The sequence below is a fragment of the Molossus molossus genome, unplaced genomic scaffold (assembly GCF_014108415.1).
Source record: "Molossus molossus isolate mMolMol1 unplaced genomic scaffold, mMolMol1.p scaffold_m16_p_11, whole genome shotgun sequence".
NCBI lineage: Eukaryota > Metazoa > Chordata > Mammalia > Chiroptera > Molossidae > Molossus > Molossus molossus.
In genome coordinates, this window is record NW_023425346.1 from 82,553,870 (window position 1) to 82,576,168 (window position 22,299).

The window sequence follows — 22,299 nt, forward strand, 5'->3', positions numbered from 1 at the left end:
AGGTGTGTATAAGTGTTTTTGGAACACCCTATATATACTGCGAAAGGATCATCACAGTAAATTTAGCTAACATCCAGAAGTTACAATTGTTTTTTCTGATGATGAGAACTTTTAAAACCAACTCTCTCAAGAGTCCCGGGTTCGGTTCCCGCTAAGGGCATGTGCCTCTTTTGCAGTTTGTCCCCGGCCCTGGTTGGTCGTGCGGATGGTGGCCATTCGATGTGTCCCTTTCATGTCGATGTTTCTCTCTCTCTCTCTTCCTCTCTCTCCCTCCCACTCTATCCGAACAAAAAATGGAAAAGTGTCCTTGGGTGAGGATAAAAAAAAACAAACAAAAAAAACCCCTACTCTCTCAGCAACTTTCAAATATATGGTAGAATATTGCTATCTTTAGTCACCATGCTGCACATTATTACATCCCCAGACCTTACTTATCTTACAACTGGCAGTTGGCACCTCTGGACCGACCACCTACACCCATTTCCTCACCCCCGTCTCACCACCCATCTTTTTTCTGTATCTGAGGGTTTTGTTTTTAGATGTCACATATAAGTGAGAGTTTTCTCTGATTTACTTCACTTAGCACAAGCAATTTAAATTCTAATCAGTTTATTTAAAAAGCTTTGTCAGTGTTCTTAACGAATGCTCATAATATATTTGGGCGAGCTGAGCCAAACAGTACATATTTATGGCATGCCTACTACCTGTGTGACACCAAATTCACTGTGGAGTATCCCCCATCTAGGTACAGCCAACAACGGCACAGGGCTCGCGAAGCCTTGAAGTGCAGTCTTGTCCATATTGGAAGAACCGGGGGATGATCTGCATTCACATGAGAAGAACCAACAAAGCCAACGGGTCAGATTCCTGGAGGCTGGCGTGTCCCCTAAGTCCATGTTGCAGCGCATGCGGCGTGTCTTTAAGATGAAGTCTTCATGGACGTGGGATCTGGAAGCACGTCAAGAGTCAGGAGTGGCAACTTCACAGAAACGTGGGAAGCAGGACGGCGTCCTCAGCAGCATAATGTTCTTAATAACAGGAGACTGGTGATCTGTCCAGACGTCAGAAAGAAAGCTGCTGGATGGGAGTCAACTTGAGGATTTAAAAAAAAAAATCTATGTTCTGGGTCATTTTGTGGATTTATGTGACTTTTTTTTTTGCTTTCCATTGTTTCCCCTTAAGTCTTAGAGCGCATCAGTCTAACCTTCTGACTCGGAATTGGAAAGTCAGAGGTCGGCTTCTTCCGGGCGCAGGGCACGTGCTGTGATTTCTGTCCTTCAGGGTGTGGAGTGTTCTCACTGAGTTAACAGAAGGTGGCTCTCCCCAGCGCCGGGCTCCGAGTCAGTCCCCGAGGAGGGTAAATGCGGGGTGAGTCTTCAGTACAGCGTCCACCACTCTGGATCTTCCCATTGTATTTAAAACCTTGCGATTTGGCCTTTAGAGTTTTCTATTTAAATTTGAGGGAGGTATGTATTTAACTCCTGTTTGAGAAGAACGAGTATCTCCAGGTAAAACTGTCAACATATCTTCTGAGTGGAGGGGAGGGTATGTGGGCAACAAGCAGGTTTGCCTGGGAGGCCTGGTTACAGGCTCACCTTCGCCCCCCGAGCTGCCCAGGGATGCTCAGGTGGACGCTGGGCTGGGATCCCCTTCCCCGCCCCTCGCAGCAGCTCCGCCCACCCCATCTGCGGGACTCACTGCTCCAAGTGTGAAAACCTCCACGGTGGCAAATAAAAGGAAAATTCAAAAGAACAGTTTTGGGGGAGGCTTTAACGATAGAGGCACACAATTATTTTTCCAATTTCTTTAGGGGGTATGCTTGCAAAACGGTGTGAGGACTACAAGTACAGAAGAAATAGTGATGAATAATGAAAAAAGCCTGGATTTTAAAGTTAGATATATTTGGGTTCAAGTTCTGGCCTTATCTCTTGGGCAAGGTAATTGCCTTCTCTGAACCTGCATTCCCTTGTTATTAAAATGAAGGTAACAGTAGTTCCTCAGACCACTGGCATGAAATTAAAGGATGATATATGTAAACTGCTAGCATTAGTACTAAATATTAGTGCCCCTCTCCCCACAATCCCAAAACATTCTCTTTGTTTGCCAGAGATGGTGTTCTAAAAATTAATACTAAGGCTGTATTTTTAAATTACTCATTTATAAAGTTTCCTCCTGTCTAACAATGGATTTCACAAGGAAAAAAAAAGTCTGGAGAGTTGACCAATATTTGATATATGGTATTAATCAAATAAGCATGTTAAAACCAATATAGACTAATACTAAATTACCTAAATCAGTGCTTTAGAGTTCAATATAGAGCACTCTAATGTTTTTAGAAATTATGGAACTTCTTTTTCATCTGCAATGTATATCACGCCTATAGATGCTATAGCCCTTGTTGGAGCTTCGGGGTCACACCCTTTACTGTGGCCGCTCCCACACTTTCTTTCTTTCTTTTTTGTTTTTGGTATGTGCCCCTAGTGGGAACTGAACCCAGACTCTCTGGTCCGCGGGCCGCTGCTCCAACCACTGAGCCAAATCGTGCAGGGCTGCTCCCACACTTTCATACACCCTCCTCATGGCTCGGTGAGTAGGTCTCTCTCACTCTCTTTAAAAAAAAATTTTTTTTTTCTTTATTGATTTTTAGAGAGAGAGGAATGGAGAGGGAGAGGGAGACAGAAACATCGATGAGAGAGAAAGAATATCGATTGGCCGCCTCCTGCATGTTCCCCACTGGGGATCAAGCCCACAACCTGGGCATGTGCCCTGACCGGGAATTGAACAGGCGACTTCCTGGTGCCTGGGTCGACGCTCAATCACTGAGCCGCACCGGCAGGGCGAGTATGTCTCTCACCAGAGACTGCCAACGACCTGTGAGCAGGAAGCACGCTGTGCTCATTCTGTGTCTTCAGGATTGAGCCAATGCACAGACACAGTACACTCAATAAACCCTTACTGAAAGAATCGAATCATTCTCGTGCTTGTGGAATTTTTAAAAAACTGAGTTATGTATTCAGTGATATTTGGATCTCAAAGGATGTTAAGTATATTTCTGAGGACATGGAGGTGCTGAATTCAGCAAGGTGGTCAAGGGTGTATGGTAACAAATTCACTAAATACTTCATTTCTAAGATTTTTACGTACTGATGTTTAAACATTTTATTATGAAAAATTTCAAATATACTCAGCAAGAGGACAATACACCTTTGTGTAACCTGCCATCTAGCTTCAACAATGATTAATCTTTCATCTATGACTGTCTCCTCTCCCACTAACAGATTATTATGAAGCAAATCCCATATCATATGACTTTATCCATAAAGATTTCAGTTTCTTATAGATTTAAAAATTTACCCCCCTACTCAAAATTATTTTTATTTATCACATTTATTAACTCAGCACATCTTTGTGGACATGTTTTACATATGAAACTCTATTTCTGATTAAAGTCTTTTTTTTTTATCCTCACCCAAGGACATTTTTTCGTTGTTTTTTTTTTGTTCAGATAGAGTGGGAGGGAGAGAGAGAAACATCGATGTGAAAGGAACACATCTAGTGTTTGCCACCCACATGACCCAACCAGGGCCGGGGACAAACTGCAACCGAGGTACATGCCCTTAGCGGGAACTGAACCCCGGCCTCTCTGGACCGCAGGTCGACGCTCTAACTGCTGAGCCAAACCGGCCAGGAGGCTGGTTAAAGTTTCTTTTACTAAGTCTTTGATTAGTGTTTCTTTTTGTCCTTTCCTACAGACTTGTATAAACTACTCCCAGTGTTTAACTAGAAACTGAGCTGATCAAGAAATAGCTCAAAGGACCCTGAAAAGCAGCAGCATCCTGTAAGTCCAGGAAGGCCGGTCAGGCCTCCTCTGGACTCAGACAAAGCTTAGAGAACTGCCCTGAGCCAGGAAGAAACAGGATCCTGAATACCTGTGAATCCTTTCCTACTGGATACAGGCCCTCGTGAGCCCACAGGCGTGCTGATGTCCTTTTGGTTGTGAGAAACCAGCAACTCTGACCATGAGCAGGCTATCTTAGAGGGGTGTCTTCCTTCGGGCTGAGATGCAGACTCACCTGGGGAGCCTCTGAAGGTATAGATTCTCAGGGTAGAAACCCAGCAGGTCTCATGGGAGATCCTGACGGGGAGCCCCTCTGCCTCAGTGAAGGGATAGGTCCTGGGACAGGCCTCTGAAATCTGTGTGCAGCCCAGTGCCTGGATCTTGATTTCCAATGTTCTTCAATAAAAGGAACCGGGGCTCTTTGAAAAAATGGCTGCTTCTAGGACTAGGGCAGGAAAAGTCAGAGCCTGGAACATCTGGTAGTGCCAGCAAGTATGGAAATGTTAAAAACAAAATCCCCACCATACTTAGGGTATGTCAAAGGGACACAGGAGCCAGATGAAAGAGCTGCATGGCCAAAGCTGGAATACCCCAAAGTATAAACTAAATAAGCACCGGTTCACACAGATATGAGTAAATGGGGAGGAAAAGACAAATCCCTCATGCAGAACAATTCCAGGGTAAAGAGGGTCAAATACATGGCGACAGAGGGAGACTTGACTGGGGGTGCAGACACATGCAATACACAGATGATGTATTACAGAACTGTACACTTGAAACCTAGTTTTAATAACTGATGTCACCCCAGTACATTTAATTGAAAAAATTTTTAAACAGTGGGGGGGGGGGGGGGGGAGAGAATTTCAACTAATTGTTTACATACTCCACTCCTAAGCGGGGTGGGCCTAGCTCCCCACCCCTAAGTGTGGACTGCACAGAGTGACTTCCTCCACAGACCAGTGGGGGGAGAAGAGTAACTAAGAGGTCTTCCCCCACAAACCTGTAAAACCCAGTCTAACCATAAGAAAAGCATCCTGTATATCTCAGTAGAGGGATTCTACAGAACTCCTGACCAGTGCTCTTCATAACTGTCAAGGTCATAAAAACAAATGGCGTCTGAGAAACTTTGGCCTAAACCCAAGAGGAACCCAGGGAGATGGCCATGTAAACAAACTGTGGGATCCTGGAACAGAAAAACGAAGGAAATCTGGAAAACACTACAGACTTGGGCCAATAATAACGTATCGATATTGGTTTGTTAATTGTAACAAATGTACTATTCTAATGTAAGATGTTAATAGGAGAAACTGGGTGTGGGGTGTATGGGAATTCTGTACTATCTTTATGATTTTTCTGTAAATCTAAAATTGTTTTAATAAAGTTTATTAAAAATGCTCAGCACTGAACTTTGAGTCAACTGTTGGATGGATAAATTGTTTTATTTCACTAGACTTCACGTTTGGGGACAGTTCTGAATTTATGGAAAAGCTGAGCAAACAATACAATTTCCATATTGTTCCCTCCTTTCCCCAGTTTTCCCTGTTATCAACATCTTGCATTAGTGTGGTATATCTGTTACAATTAATAAACCAATATCGATACATTATTAACTAAAGTTCAGGGCTTAAATTAATGTTCATTCTGTGTTGTACAGCTCTGTGAACTTTGACAAATGCCTTATATCATGTATGCACTGTTACAGAAGCATACAGCATAATTTCACTGCCCTAAAAACCTCCTGTGCTCCCTCTATTCCTCCCTCCCTGCCCTCCTGAGCCCCTGGTGATCACTGGCTTTTTAACCGTCTCTCTAGTTTTACCATTTTCAGAATATCACATAGTGGAATCATATAACATGTGGCCTTTGCAGATTGGCTTCTTTCACGTTAAGGTTCCTCCATGTCCTTTTGTGGCTTGAGAACTCATTTCTTTGATCGCTGAATAATATTCCATTGTATGAATATATAGTTGGCTCTTCAACATCCTGCATCAGTTCAAACCCGTGTTATTCAAGGGTCAACTCTGAGGCTGGGAATCCACATGGGCAGAGGGCCGAGTGCAGTAACACTCAGATTTTCGACCACATGGGAGGTCAGTGCCCTTAACCCCTGTGCTGTTTAAGGGTCAACTGTACCACATTTTATTTATCCATCCACCTATTGAAGAATATCTTGGTTGTTCCCAGTTCAGGGTGATTATATTAAAGCTTCTATAAATATCTGTGTGCAGTTTTTTTGTGAGGACCTAAGTTATCAAGTCATGATGTAAGTTATCAATCCATGTTTTTTAGAAGTATATTGTTTACTCCCCAAATATTTTGGGGTTTTCCAGGCATCTTTCTATTATTACTAGTTTAATTTCATTGTCATCTGAGAGCATACTTTGCATAATTTCTATGATTTTAAGTTTGTTCAGATGCGTTTTATAGCCCAGAATGTGGTCTCTCGGTAAATGTTCCATGTGAGCTTGAGAAGTATGTGTATTCTGTTATTGGATGAACCACATGAATTGACATGATAATGCTTTGCAGTTTACCTGTATTCTTACTTATTTTCTGCCTGCTGGTTCTGACAGTTACTGATAGAAGGGTGTTGAAGTCTCTAACTATAATTGTGGAGATAAAACTGCATTGAATCTATAGATTGCTTTGGGTAGTACAGACATTTTAATGATATTAATTCTTTCTATCCATGGAAATGCTTCCACTTATTTGTATCTTCTTCAATTTCTTTCTTCAGTGTCTTATAACTTTCTGAATCAGGTCTTTTACATCCTTGGTTAAATTTATTCCAAGGTATATATTTTTTAAAGCAATTGTGAATGCGATGGCTTTCTTAGTTTCTCTTTCTGATAGTTCATTATTGGTGTACATAAATGCCACCAATTTGTAAATAATTTTGTATCCTGCTACTTTGTTGAATTCATTTATTAGATATAGTAGCTTTTTGGTGCAGTCTTTAGGGTTTTCTATGTACAATATCATGTCATCTGCAAACAATGACAGTTTTACTTCTTCCTTTCCAGTTTGGACGCCTTTTATTTCTTCTTCGAGTCTGATTGCTGTGGCTAGGACTTCCAGTACAATGATGAATAAGAGTGGTGGAAGAGGACATCCTGTGTTGTCCCAGTCTTAAGGGAAATGCTTGCAGTTTTTGCCCATTGAGTCTGATGTCGGCTGTGGGTTTGTCATATATGGTCTTTATTACGTTGAGATATGTTCCCTCTATTCCCTCTTTGTTGGGAGTTTTTTAAATCATAAATGGGTGCTGGATTTTATTAAATGTGTTTTCTGAATCAATTGGTATGATTATGTGGTTTTTGTCCTTTGTTTTGTTTATGTGGTGTATTACATTTATTAATTTGTGGATATTATACCAATGTTGCATTCTTGGAATAAATCCCACTTGATCATGTGTATGATCTTTTTAATGTATTGTTGGATCCAGTTTGCTAATATTTTGTTGAGGATTTTAGTATCTATGCTCATCAGGGATTTTGGCCTATAATTTTCTTTCTTTATAGTGTCTTTATCTTGTTTTGGAATTAGGATAATGTTGATCTCATTCAAGGAGTTTGGGACCCTCCTCTTGAATTTTCTGAAATAGTTTGAGAAGGATAGGTGTTAGTTCTTTGACTGTTTGATAAAATTCACCTGTGAAACCATCTGGTCCAGACTTTTTGTTGGGAATTTTTTTTATTACTGCTTCAATTTAATTAGTTGTAATTGGTCTATTCAGATTTCCTGATTCTTCCTGATTCAGTTTTGGAAGATTGTATATTTCTAGGTATTTATCCATTTTGTCAAAATTGTCCATTTTGTTGGCATATAGTGGGAGGCAGAAGAGCGCATTTGGTGACTTATGGCGACACAAGGAAACTTGACTTGGGGTGGTGAACACAATACAATATGCAAATGATGCATTATAGAATTGAACAATGGAAAACTATACCATTTTATTAACCAACATTGTCCCAATAAGATCAATAAAAAGAAAAAATAGTGGGGAAATATATATATATATATATATATATATATATATATCCCCAATCCTCACCTGAGGAAATGTTTTTATTGATTTGAGAGAGAGAGAGGAAGGGGGGTGGGGGGGGGGAGAGATAGAGAGAGAGAGAGAGAGAGAGACATCGGCCGGAGATCGAACCTACAACCTGGGGATGTTCCCTCCCTGGGAACTGAACCTGCCACCTTTTGGTGTACAGGACAACACTCCAACCAACTAATCTACACTGGTCAGGGATGACACATAAGATTTTAGAGTGTATTATTTAATTTCTAAATATTTAAGGTTTCTTGGACTTTTTTTTATTGAAGATCTTAATTCTATGTGTCAGAGAATATACTTCGTATGTTTTCAATCTTTTAAAATCTATTGAGACTTGTTTTGTAGCCCAGCAATAGTTTATTCAGTTTAAATCATTTGTAAATTTAATTTTTTATTTGTATTAAACATTTTTATTGTGATATAATTCATAACATGAAATTCACTCTTTTAAAGTATACAATACACAGATTGTTAGTGTATTTACAAGACTGTGTAACTATCACCATAATCTAACTGCAAAACATTTTCAGCATCTCCCAGGAATATCCATATCCACTGGTGGTCCCTATTCCCCTTCCCCTCAGCCCCAGGCAACTACCAACCTACTTTGCCTCTCTGGATTTGCTTATCTGGGACATTTCATATAATTAGAACATAAAATATATGGCCTTTTGTGTCTGGCTTCTTTCACTTAGCATAATGTTTTCAAGGTTCATCCACATGGCAACATGTAGCAGTATTTCATTCCTTTTTAGACTGAATAATATTCCATTATGTGGACATACCATATTTTATTTATCCCCTCATCAGCTGATGCACATTTCTGTTGTTTCCACTGTTTGGCTATGAATACTGCTGTTATATACATTTGTGTATATGTTTTTGTGTGGTGTACCTTTTTAATTAGTATATAATTTCTAGTGGATGAGCTAACTAACTACCTGTCCACTCAGGAAACTGAAGGCTGGAGAGTGTGTTTTTGTCTGTGTGTTTATGTGTCTGTCTTTCTTTGTGTGGGAACAACCAAAATTCCTGGATCTTTACAAAGAGTCTTTGGGTTTAAGAAGAAGCCTAAAGGGCTGAGTTAACTCTTAATATTTTAACTCTACCCTACATGTTTCAGCTCTTTCTGGCTTCATGCCTCACCTTCTGTTCTGAACCACAGTGTAAGCGAACCCTGCAGGGTGGGAAATGGACTATGATATTTATACCCAAAAATCCAGTCTACACACGCACAAACAATGTATATTTCTATCATGCTTTCTGGATAAAAGGAAAAGGGATATGTATCATTTTGTGATTCTAAAAAAGCAATGGGAAAAACTGCTTTCAAGTTAGTGGGGGGAAAATCACCCATTGATCAATGGATGTGATGATGCCCAAATATTACTTTGGTTAGAAAAATAATCCTGCGTAAACGCTCACTTTTCTCTCCTTTGGTCCTAAAGCATTCATCACGACACTGCAGGGCATCTGTAGACAAAAGCTTGTGGTGAGCCAGACAGCTGTTCACCAGTGTCCTCTGGTTTCATTCCTAGTAATCCATTCAGTTTCGGCCGTCCTCCGAGACTCTGATTTCCCATCGTCTATCACTTGGCCCTGAAATGGTAGGACTCTTCCTCCCCACTCCTCATTCTAAAAATGAATCTGAATAGTCTTTGCTTCCTAATAAGGCAGAGCTATCTTTGCAACTCGGTTATCTCATTCTGGATGAAGGTAGTGAGGTGAGTTGGAAGTAAATATAGAAAACCAAAGGGTAAAAAATGTTCTCCAAGAATAAGGTAAATCTGCTCTGGCTGATTTGGCTCAGCAGTTAGAGTGTCAGCCTGCGGTCCAGAGAGTCCCGGGTTCGGTTCCCGCTAAGGGCACGTGCCTCGGTTGCAGTTTGTCCCCGGCTTAGGTTGGGGTCGTGTGGATGACAGCCAGTCGATGTGTCTCTTTCACATCGATGTTTCTCTCCCCCACCCCTTTCCTCCCACTCTATCTGAAGATAAATGCCCCCCCCCCAAGTCCTCGGGTGAGGATAAAAAAACAGAATAAGGGGAGTCTGACACAGGGTACGAGACAGAGATATAGTACTTGACTAAAAGTTGGCCAGATCTGGTCAATTAAAATGCATGGGCCACATTCAGGTATACATTTACAAGACAAGAGATTCTGTACCTGCTTGTTGAAATATCCTCGAAAGGGTAGAGGATCTCTCCATTGTTGCAGATTTCACAGATGAAACCCTTCTGGCTGCAGAGACTGCAGCTGTACACGTGTGAGGTGGCAAATTTAATGACCTTGCCCAGGAATGGAGCCAGCTTGCCCTCTATTACCTGCAGCAAGAGAAATGGGACAGGGAAGCAAGTCATTGAGAACAGAAATCTTGCAGATGAGGAGTACTGGAATTCCTTTCCTTTACACAACAGGAAAACCTCTAATTATAATTTCTCAGCAACTCTCAGAAAGAAAAGATAGTATTTTCGCTCCAACAGAACCCTCTGGTTTAAACCACTGGAGGTTGGAAAATGAAGATGTTGAAACTTCTTTTGTATTCTTCTTCCTTTGTAGTGTGGTGTAGGGGACTGAAGACCAACAAATGGGGAGCCCGACTTCCATAGACTGCCTTCACAGTTATGGTGTGGTGTAAGAGGAATGTCTTTTGGGAGTTCCCAAAATAGACTGAAAACATACAGGGTAAGTACGCATGTAGAACTTCATACTTTAGGCTGTCAATTCAATAATCGCCTTTCTCTGATGAGTTAACAGGATAGTTTTTTTCACTATCTCCCCCAAGAACACAAAACAAATGCAGAAAAATAGGTTTCTTTTGCTGCTGACAAATATATTAATACAAAGAGGCTGCAAATTTGGCAGTCTGAGGGTCACATTCAGCCTGAGGAGTTAAAAAAAGCTCTGAGTTTTAAAAAATGAGCCATTTTAATAATTGGGAGATTTCACATAAAAATACCAATTTGGGGGCTTCTTTGGAAAAATCATGAGATCTAGCAGAACTAGGCCTGAACTCTAGCATGACGGTGGCCCTGCCTGTGGCAGGGCAGCTTGCTCCCACTGGGCACGTGTCTCCTGTTGATAGGTATCCCCACTGGGCCCTAGTGTCCTGCATCTCCTGCCTCCCACAGTTACCGCACCTGTTGGCCTACAGATATCCAGGCGTTTGGAACCAATGGTCAGTCCGACCCCTCCTCACTTAACTAAAATGCATGGGCTTCAAAGAGGTCAGCAGTTCATATACTAACAAGATAAAATCTGCCTTTCTTTCTATTAGTGTAAATGTATATACATGCTGATTTTGATAGAAGAGAAAAAGAAAGATGAAATTTAATTTGGAAATAATTGGAAATGGCTGTATACTTTCAAATGAATACATCGTTTAAATTACACTCTTACATAAATATATCATTTGAGGGCAATGTAAATCCCAAGTAAAGACAAATTACAATGCCAAGGTGAATAAACTAGTAGTAACTAGCATTACCAAAATAAGACTGCGAGGAATGTAAAAATGCATTTTGCAGAAAATGAAGCTATGCATAATACTGGAGATAAAAACTAAAGTGGTTTTAAAGATTACAGCATAATCTCATGATGTTTTTAAAATGAATATAACAGTAGTTAACTCTAGAGAAGGGACTGGGAAAAGCAAGTCTTCTGCTTTGCATATAGTTGTCTTTTTGCATTTTTTGAAACAATGTATACTATTTTGCATCAAGCTGCGAAAGTGAACAGAAAAATCAAGATTGTTGCTGTGTAAGAGTGGAATTTTTTTTTCTTAATGAAGAAAGTAGAAATTATGCTGTTTTTTGAGTTAAGCAAGTCCATTTTCCACCATTCTTTAACTTATTTTCCTCTCTACTACCTTTAGAAAGCCATAGATAGAGCTGTTTCTATTTTTATTTGCTCAAGGACCATTAACTTCGATAAACCCCAGTAAAGCTTACTCCTAATACTAACACATGATACACTTTCTAAGAAATAACCACTACCAAATCATATACCCAACCACCAGTAAACACTTTTCAGTGTGTCATAGGGTTATTTCTAAACTGTGGTAACAATACTTCAGTTCTATTTGGTTTTACTCCCATTACTCTTTCCTAAACAACCAAGGCTAATGACGCATTTAAAGACAGGCACAAACTATAGTCCATTTAGGGGAAAACAGGATAGACCAGTTCTGGAAACCAGGTGGGCAAAGGCTGTTTGAAGGAACTGAGGATGAGAAGGAAAGACCTTGAGGAAGACCTCACAGTTACCGTCTAGGATCTAAAGGAGCAGATCGGACATCTTGTGCATAACGCTTTTCCCCCTTCTAGCTGATTTCTTTGAGACAAAGGGTATGAACATTTTGAAGGCTTTTGATATATTTCACCAAACTTATTTAATAAGCCTTTAAAAATTAATTTGGGGACTGATATCTTTATAATATTTAGTTTCCCTATCAAAGAACCTGATCTATATCTTCATTTTATTAAATCTTCATTTATTATAGCTTAATAAAAATTTGTTTTCTTCCCTTGTATAAGCCACTCACATTTATTATATTTAGGTTATTTCAAAGTTGAATTTTTGTGTAATTTTTTTCTTATTAGCTATTGCTGGTATATTAGAATATAATGACATTTGTGTACATCTTATAAATGACCGTATATTACTGAATTTTCAGAAATGCAAATCATCTTAGGTGATTCTTTTGGATTTTTCTGAAAGTTATAACCTGGTCCCTTCCTTTCTAATATTATACCTCTCATTTATGTTTCATGTCTTATTGCATCACCCAGCGCTCCTAAAACAATATTAAGTAATAATGGTGTTTGTGGACATTCTTGTTATTTCAAAGAGAATCAAATGGAAACTATGGAGTCCAGTGAGTGGCTCATTTTCTCCATTAGAAACATATATATTGTCATTCACCACATTTATTTATTTTTATTGTTGACAGTATTACAAATGTCCCCTATCCCCTTTTGACATTCCATTTTAAATTACAGCTTTACTGAGATATAATTCACATACCATGTAATTCACCTACAGTTAAATGAAAGCCTACAGTTAAATGGCTTTTAGTCATTCACAGAGTTGTGTACCATCACCACCATCAAGTTTTGAACATTTCTTCAACTCTTCCAAAAAACCTTGTACCTGTTAGCAATTACTCCCTTTCCCCCTACACTGCTCCCCAAGCCCTAAGCAACCAAAAATATAATGTCTGTCTCTATAGATTTACCTCCTTTGGACATTTCATATAAATGAAATCATACAATATGTGGTCTTTTGTGCTGGCTTCTTCCACTCAGCTTAACACTTTCAAAGTTTATGCTGATTCTCTCTTAAATATCTCTAGTGTGAGTCTCCTTGTTCCATCCTGCCCCACACTCATCACTCCTCTCTTCTAGTTCAACTTCCAGATGCCAGTCTTTTTCCTTTGCTCCAACCATCACATATTTAATCGATTTTAGATACCACTTTCATCATGTATCATCTCTTCCTTCAAACCTTGGTGAATTCTTATTTTATCACTAATAAAAATGCTTTACTCATCCATCTCATAGAATAGACTGAATTACTGTGTCCCATGTACTTGATACAAGAGCGAACTGGGCAAAACCGGAGCTTACGTTTTGCCTGGTACGCAGGTGTCTCCACAAGCTGACCCCACACTATCTATCCAAACTCGTTTCCACTTCTTACTATGTATGTGTCTTCTGTTACGAGCAAACTTTTCCTCCTGTAGAAATTGCTCCCTCTTGCTCTTGTGCCTTCACCCGTGTTATTTCCTCTATCTGAAGTTTCGCTTCTTTCTTAAGCACTTCTTTAAATTTCACCCAGGCTTCATGGCTCAGATCTATTCTGGCTTGATGTGGAAAGCCATCTTTGGTGACTTCAGCTGTTTAGATCTCTTGTGCTTCACATCAATTACTTTTACATAATGTATATCATGTAATTTAATATGAAACTTGACGCTATTGTTTAATGTGACTGTTTACTGAATATATTGAAATGGTGATACTATTAAATGGTGATTTTACTTTAAAAATGGCTATTTTAGCCCTGGCCAGTTTTTCTCAGTGGTTAGAGCGTCGGCCCGTGGACCAATGAGTCACGGGATCAATTCTGATCAAGGGCAAGTACCACGGTTGCGGTTTGTCCCCAGCCCTGGTCGGGGTTGTGTGGGAGGCAACCAGTCGATGTTTCTCTCTCTCTCCCTCTCTCTCCCTCCCTCCCCCTTCCTCCCACTCTATCTGAAGATAAACAGAAGAATATCCTTGGGTAAGGATTGAAAAAAAAAAGGCGATTTTATATGGAACAACCTAAGAGAATGTAAATTGCTGGGAGGCAAAAACGGAGTCTCACTTGTCTTAAATATTCCCTCTCTGCCAGGCACCTAAGTTCTTGTTGACTGACCAAGGATGCTCTCTCATCTTTTCCCTTGGCTGTGGCGGTCATATCTTAGGGCTGTCTTTGTGTCACCAACATTTTCAATCATTGTGCTGTGTGATTTAGGAAGGAGCATAAAGAGTGCATGGCCCTGGTGGCAGCTCAGCTATTCAGGGACTCTTTTGGCTTCTTTTCACTTGATTAATTGCTCTTCCTATTTGTCAGCTTAGTTTCATGGCCATGTTCCAAAGGGCTAAAGCTGCTGAACGTTTTCCCTCCAGAAAATGACGTAATAGTCTATAAGTATATTTTAGAATTGACAAACATTTCTTTAATATTTCAGAAAGGAAAACTTTATACTTATAATTTTCCAGGGATAAAGATATATTTAGGAGGTTTAAATCTTATCTTTGACTACAACTACTAACAGCATTGGGAACAGGATGCAACTATTTTGGCTTCTGGTAGAGAGGTTCCATCACTACAAAGAAGTAGGTTCCAAGTGTGACATCTCCTAGGGTTCTTTTATTATTTTTTTCTTTATTGATTTTTAGAGAGAGAGGAAGGGAAAGGGAGAGGGAGATAGAAACATCGATGAGAGAGAACACCGACTGGCCGCCTCCTGCATGCCCCCCATTGGGGATCGGGCCCACAGCCTGGGCATGTGCCTTGACCAGGTATTGAACTGGTGACCTTGGTGCACGGGTTGATGCTCAACCACTGAGCCACACTGGCTGGGCTCCTAGGGTTCTTTTAAAAAATCAGATATGTTAATTAAAAAAAAAAAAGAAATCAGATACATCTTTACTTTGGATAATTGCTTAAAAAGAAATCGAGTGTCCGGCCTCCCACCATATCCTCTTGCCCCTAAGAGTCTTAAAATTTCCACTCCGACTTCCCAGCTATCTTGTGGGGGCTTAAGGTCAGGACCATATCATAAACACCAGGAAGGTGACAGCCTTAAAGAAGACCAAAGCCCAAGAAGCCTCCTGCCTTTAGGTTCCAAATGAGAACAAAGAGTAGAAAAGAAGTGTTAGAATGCCAATGGACCTGGAGAACGACTAGGAGTTGGCAAAGTCAACAGCCAACAAACGAACAAGCACATAGCCTGAGGGAAGTCAGATTGAGAACTCGGCCAAGTCAGCCCTAAACTGGAGTGCCTCTCTAGAGTAACAATAGTCCTCAGTGGGGCCCAGCATGGGAAGCAGTCCTACAGCTGCGTATCTAGAGTTGACCCAGGGGATTCTAACATCACTGAGAACAAACCAGGACTGATCAGAACAAAGTAAGCCACAAAAGTAGTTCCTTCATAATACTGGCCAAAGTGTGTTTTAAAAAAACCCAAAAAACTAACTACAGAACAGTTTTTGCTTCTTGACAACTTGGGTGTATTTTTCTAATGCACAGAAGTTAGATTCATTAGGGAGTCTCCCAGAGACGCTTACATTACAGAGTTTTCCATACTCCCTCAGTACCTAGTTGTCTCTGGGTAATGGGAAGCAGTGTGATGGAAAGGAAAAAGTATGACTGGAAATTATCTTTCTTATTCTTTTCCTACTTATAATTAAGTTAGTCACAAGTTAATATAACTTTAAAAAATGTTTTTATTGATTTTTATTTAGAGAGAGAGGAAGGGAGAGAGAGATAGAAACATGGATGTGAGAGAGAAACATATATCAGCTGCCTCTTGCATGCCCCCTACTTGGGATTGAGCCTGCAACCCGGGCATGTGCCCTGACTGAGAATTGAACTGGGACCTCTCAGTCTTGCTCTGTGGAGTGGGCCCCTGCACAGCTGATCCTCCATGGTGGTCACAGCCAGTCCTTACAGCTGATAACCTGGGTAAATCCCTCCCACTGGCATGCCAATAGCAATCAAGGCTCAACTACAAGAGGAAGGTGTACAGAGCCCACACAGGGGTTCCACCTCGAGTGCCCAACTTGGGTCATTGGGGAGGCTGTGTCACTAGACCTGACAGAACACCTACTACATTAGGCCACTCTACCAAACTTAGGCGATGTAGCAGCAATACCTAATACATAGAAACAAACACAGAGAGGCTGCCAAAATGAGGAGGCACAGAAACATGTCCTACATGAAAGAACAGAACACAACTCCAGAAAAAGAACTAAAGAAAATGGAGACAAGCAATTTACTAGATACAGAGTTCAAAATACTGGTTATAAGGATGCTCAATGAACTCAGAACTTCAATATCATTAAAAAAGGACCAGAGATGAAGAATACACCAACTGAAATAAAGACTAACTTACAGGGAATCCACAGTAGAGTAGATGAAGGTGAGAATCAAATCAGCACTTTGGAATATAAGAAAGCCAAAACACCCAATGAGAACAGCAAAAAGAAAAAAGAATCCAAAAAAATGAGAAAAGTGTAGGGACCCTCTGGGACAACTTTAAGTGTACCAACATTCACATCATGGGGATGCCAGAAAGAGAAGAGAGCAAGAAATTGAAAACCTATTTGAAAAAATGACAGAAAACTTCCCTAACTTGGTGAAGGAAATAGACATACAAGTCCAGGAAGCACAAAAACATCCAAGCAAGATGATCCTTAAGAGGTCCACACCAAGACACATCACACACCAAGACACATCACAATTAAAATGCGAAAGGTTAAAGACTAAGAGAAAATCTTAAAAGTAGCAAAAGAAAAGCAGTCAGTTACCTGCAAGGGAGCTCCCATAAGATTGTCAGCTGATTTCTCAATAGAAGCTTTGCAGGCCAGAAGGGACTGACAAGAAATATTTAAAGTGATGAAAAGCAAGGACCTACAACCAAGATTATTCTACCCAACAAAGCTATCATTTAAAATTGAAGGACAGATAAAGAGCTCCCCAGACCAGAAATACCTAAAGGAGTTTATCACTACAAAACCATTATTATATGAAATGTTAAAGGGTCGTCTTTAAGAAGAAAAAAAGATAAAAAACATAAATCATAAAATGGCAATAGATACACATCTATCGACAATTGGATCTGAAAAACAAAATAGCCCTGGTTGGTGTGGTTCAGTTGGCTGGAGCGTCATCCTGTACACCGAAAGGTTACTGGTTTGATCCCTAGTCAGGGCACATACCTAGGTTGTGGGTTTGATCCTCGGTTGGGGCATGTGCAGGAAGCTACTGATCGATGTTACTCTCTCACACATATGTTAATCTCTCTCTCACTCTCAAATCAATAAAAACATATATATCCTCTGGTGAGGATTAAAAAAATAAGAAAAGAAAAAACAAAATAAATGAACAATCAGGACAAAAACAGACTCAGATATAGAGAGCATTTTGATGGTTGCCAGATGGGAGGTGGGCTGGGGAGAATGAGTGAAAAGGGTGAAGAGATTAAGAAGTACAAATTGTTTTTACAAAACAGTCATGGGGATGTAAAGTATAGCATAGGGAATATAGTCAGTAATATTCTAATAACTATGTATGGTGTCAGATGGGTATGAGATTTATCAGGATGATCGCTTAGTAAGTTATGTAATGTCTAATCACTGAGGTGTACACCTGAAACTAATATAATAATGCATGTCAACCAAAATTGAAAAATAATAAAATGATTTTTAAAAAGGCATCAGGCCATTAAACCAGGTGGTCATTTGAATATGTCATAAGTGATGGCTAAACAGGCCTCTGAGATGGGGGTTAGTTATCCCTCTATTCTTTTTCCCCAAAGTGCCTGCCTATGTGAGCAAAATCATGACAAAGTAATTAGCAGAAAGCATATGTAACCCTTCCTCCATCTCCTCAGCCCCCTGCACTCAACCTCCTTCACCTTCTCCATATACCAAATCACTTTGTCTTCTTGAGAAAAGGCAAATATCTGAAATAGGGCAAAAGACTTTGTTTCTGTTTTCCATTCAACTTAATTTCTTATACTAAGGAAGGTACTAGTCTGATTTTATTTACTTGGAGAGCATGCATATATGACTATTTCAGAGATATTTTACTGACTGGGTATTCAAGGAATACACACGTCCATTTGTAACTTAAAATGAAGAGTCCTCTTATTGAAAGGTAAGATAAGGACAAATTGCAGCATCAGGCTGGTATCTTCTTCCTGGTTTTGCTATTTTTCACTTCTGTGGTCTCTCTACAGATTCTTTTCACTCTGTCATCTCAGGTACTTCTAGAACTCAAGGAACCATCACATACTACTTCCCATGATCCAGCTAGCTCACAGATACGCCAAATATGCTTACCCCATGAAAGCTGCTGGTCGAACTTCCAGTTCAGGAATACACACATCTCCCCCCTGCCCCCCTTTCAATTCTGGTCAGGATGGTCAGCATTGGAATTTGAGGCCTATGGCTTTCTTGCAGACTAAGACAACAGACTTTATTTGATTTGCTTTCTTGCAGACCAATCAAAAATTACAATTAAGTTAAAAAATAACCTAGTGCTGCCTTCTCCAAACCACAGTTTCAGAAACAGCTGCTTATTACTCATGTGTGGCACCAGGAAATTGCAGTGTCATGTTCAAGGTCTGCAGCCAATGGAGATCTGTGGGATTGGGAAATGGGCACAAATGATTCTTTCATGTCCGTTACCTTCACTCCCTTGGCACCAGCACAACATTCAAAATCTACAGGGGGAGAGGGACAGGACACTAGTAACTTGGACAAGAAAAAAACGAAGGAAAAGCTCTTTCTCATTGAATTTCTGTGTGCATCGGCTAATTCCTTCCCCCTGATTTGTCAAGTTACCTTCCATTCGAATACAAGAATTCCTCAGCCATTGTGCAGCATTGAGATTCTGGACAACTGTTGGGAATACTTTGATGAAGAGGGCTGCTGCACTTGACAAATGGCCCCTCCTCTAAAAGTCTAACCAAAGGCCCCATTCACAGTAAACAAAGCCACCTGCCACTCACTAGTAACAAGCTAGCTTGATGAAATGGAAGAATCAAAATTGTCACACATTGTAAAATGATTTCCAATACAATTTAGTTTGCATTTGCTTGGCCAGAGGCCCATGGAAGTTGGCACTCATTATTTTCCCTAAGTGCCATTTCTCTGCGTTTACCAGGTGGGTACAGCGGGACCTAGGGATCTAGGACATGTGAGTTCATTGAGAGGGAAAGAAAAACAGCCTGTGGATTCTGCTCAAGTTTGAAAACCCTAACGCACAGTGAGAATATTCTGAGCCCTTATTCAATTCTAAATTTTACTCATCTTAGTCATAAGTCCTTAAAACGGGAAGTTAAAAAGCACTGGGGATTTTCCTATTTCAAAAAGTTTGCTAAAACCTCATTTTCCCATAATTAACCTTTGAGCTCCTTATCATGGCTCAGTGCTGGGATGTTTGTATATAAACAGAAAACGGTGTCTTCTCTAATTAGCTGCTCCCCACCCATCTTTACCCATTATGGAACTGCTCTAACACGCTGGGCTTTGGCTAATCAAGCACTTTACTGGGGTGGATTATGATGTCACCAATTAGCTCTTATCTGATCCTTTCCCAAAGGTGACAATTTTTACTTAGACTTAGGAAACTATGTGATAATTGAATCTGAGTTGATGTAATTGGGTAGATTTGTGAGTGGTCATCATCCATCCTATCAAATTACATCTTGCCTCCTGCTGGAAACTAAATCTTAGGGAATAAAAGAGAAAGGAATTTCAATTTTCTTCAGTTGTTGAATGGCAAAGAACATACATTTCTTTTTCTTTTTTCTTTTTATCCTAACCCAAGAACATGTTGATTGATTTTAGAGAGAGAGGGAGCGAGAGAAAGGAAGAGAGAAACATTGACTGGCTGCCTCCCTTCTGCCCCCAACCAGGGATCAAGCCTGTCACCTAGCTACGCGCCCTGAGCAGGAGTTGAACATGCGACCTTCTGGTGTTCGGGATGATGCGCCAATCAGCTCAGCCACCCAGCCAGGGTTAATGTAAATTTCTTCTTCTTCTTTTTTTAATGTTTTTTTTTAATCCTCACCCGAGGACATTCTTCCATTTTTTGTTCAGGTAGAGTGGGAGGGACAGAGAGGAAGAGAGAGAGAGAGAGAGAAACATCGACGTGAAAGGGACACATCGACTGGCTGCCACCTGCACGACCCAACCAGGGCCGGGGTCAAACTGCAACCGAGGTACGTGCCCTTAGCGGAAACCGAACTCGCGTCTCTCTGGACCGCAGGCCGACGCTCTAACCGCTAAGCCAAAACCGGCCAGGGCTAATGTAAATTTCTTATTCAGAAAAATATCTGGGGTGGGGGCTACTTCAGGGGATTTTTCTGCACTAGAGAAAGTGCCTCAAGGGGTGTGGCCTCATCAAGACAGCCTCATGGAACTGCAGTGGAAGCATCTGCAGAGTAAACAGTCACGTGGTCCACGTGTTCTGAGCCCCAAACAGGCCACACGGTCTGATATAAATACATAAGGATTATTTGTGGTATGGTGAGTAGAATTTTACTTTTCTGTTGAGTTAACTGGTTATATGCCTGAAATAAATCTGATTTGGGTCTCTACTATTCATTTGGGTCCTAGTTAAGACATTTTTGACTCATTACATAGTCAACAAGGAAAGGCCCTAAGTGGGCTTTTAAACTCAGCTTCCTTACTTAATATGTATATGACAAGTCTGAGGCCCAGACAGGTACCATGAGCTGCCTAAGATGACACAGCTGCTTAGTGGCAGACCCTGACCCCCTTCTTAAACCCCCTTCACTGCTCCAGAGCAAGGACTTCCTAAGGGCATCTGGGGTCAGAGGCCTTAGGATTTGGTTCAGCTTGAGAATTCGGAGGCCACTGGGTACCTACTGACCCACCATGTAGACATGGAAGATCTAAGATGGACTCAGTGCCTGCATGGAAGCAAGATGCAGTCTAGATTAATCCAGGTTTACACCCACAGTTTGTATCTGAACTGGACCTGCCTTTGGCTTACAGGAAGATTTATTGTCCAACTTATTTACTTCTTGCATGAAAATTCTCTTAAATGGTCACATCTTGTGTACATTTCTGAATATGGAGTATGATTTTGAATAGCATCTTATTATTGGTCAAACTACAAGGAAGTTCATAAAGTAACATAAAACTCTGCGACAACAATGGACTTAACATCAACACGAACCTTATTCTATTGACCAAATTTAGAGAAATGATTTTATTGAAGGGGAAAGCAACTACAACTGGAAAAAAACAAGCCAAAACAAACAACTCCCTGGATGCTTGTATGTGGGAGAAATGGAAGAAATACGGCTTTCCGGAGAGGACCTGAACAGAGGCTGATGTAAGACACCACAACAGGGCAACATCCAAGGGGTAGAGCAGGGGCGGAGAAAGAAAAGTTGCAGTCCCTGATCACGTCAGATGACCCATGAGGAGTTGGGACAGACATAAAGTGCAGAAAGCAAAGAAGGGAAGGAGAAGTAGGGAAAATATGGAAGCAAAAAAGAAAAGAAGGTTAAGAAAAATAAGAGAAAGGCAAGCCGGAGGCCCACAAAGAGGAAAACACCAGGAAGCGACTGAGATCTGAAACGGTAGTTAGAAACCTAGGCTTCTGTTCCTAGTTATGTCCCCTGGAAGCTGTATGACCTTTCTGCAAGTCACCTGACTTCTCCAGGCCTCAGTTTCCTCATCCAGGAAATAAAGAGACTGTACTAGGCCATTCAGAACTAGGAAGGATCCCTCACAGTTTGAAGATTCTACGATTCTGTGATTAACGAACAGGGGAAACATCAAAAGAAGCTTGTTGAATGCCCCCAGGAATGTAGAAAGGGAATATCTGGGGAGACAGATAAAAGGTGAGTTTAGCCAGACTAATTAGAAGATACCCAAGGAAATTTTCAAAAGAAGTGAAATAATGTCACCAGCTTTTTATTCCTCTGCTTGCTGAGTGCCATTCAAAGGGGAGTTAATGCTTTTTAGGAATCATCCCCTCACAGGTGTGCAACCAGATACCAGTTTTCCTGAAGAAGGCTGGAAATCCCTCTTTTCAGCAATGTATTTAATTAGTTATAATGTTTAGATAGCACTTAGGGATGAAAAGTACAATG

General features: G+C 40.6%; 1 protein-coding gene across 3 annotated transcripts in view; it reads right to left on the reverse strand.

Moving 5' to 3' along the window:
* Positions 1 to 22,299, reverse strand: part of PLEKHM3 (pleckstrin homology domain containing M3) — a 171,158-nt gene that overhangs the window by 16,984 nt on the left and 131,875 nt on the right. For 2 of the 3 annotated variants that reach the window (XM_036254483.1, XM_036254484.1), the window contains one exon: positions 10,062 to 10,219. In XM_036254483.1, the coding sequence (XP_036110376.1) occupies positions 10,062 to 10,219 (158 nt within the window). Of the gene's footprint in view, positions 1 to 9,278; positions 9,372 to 10,061; positions 10,220 to 22,299 lie in introns of those variants that run through there. The other variant, XM_036254485.1, reaches the window with a different exon arrangement.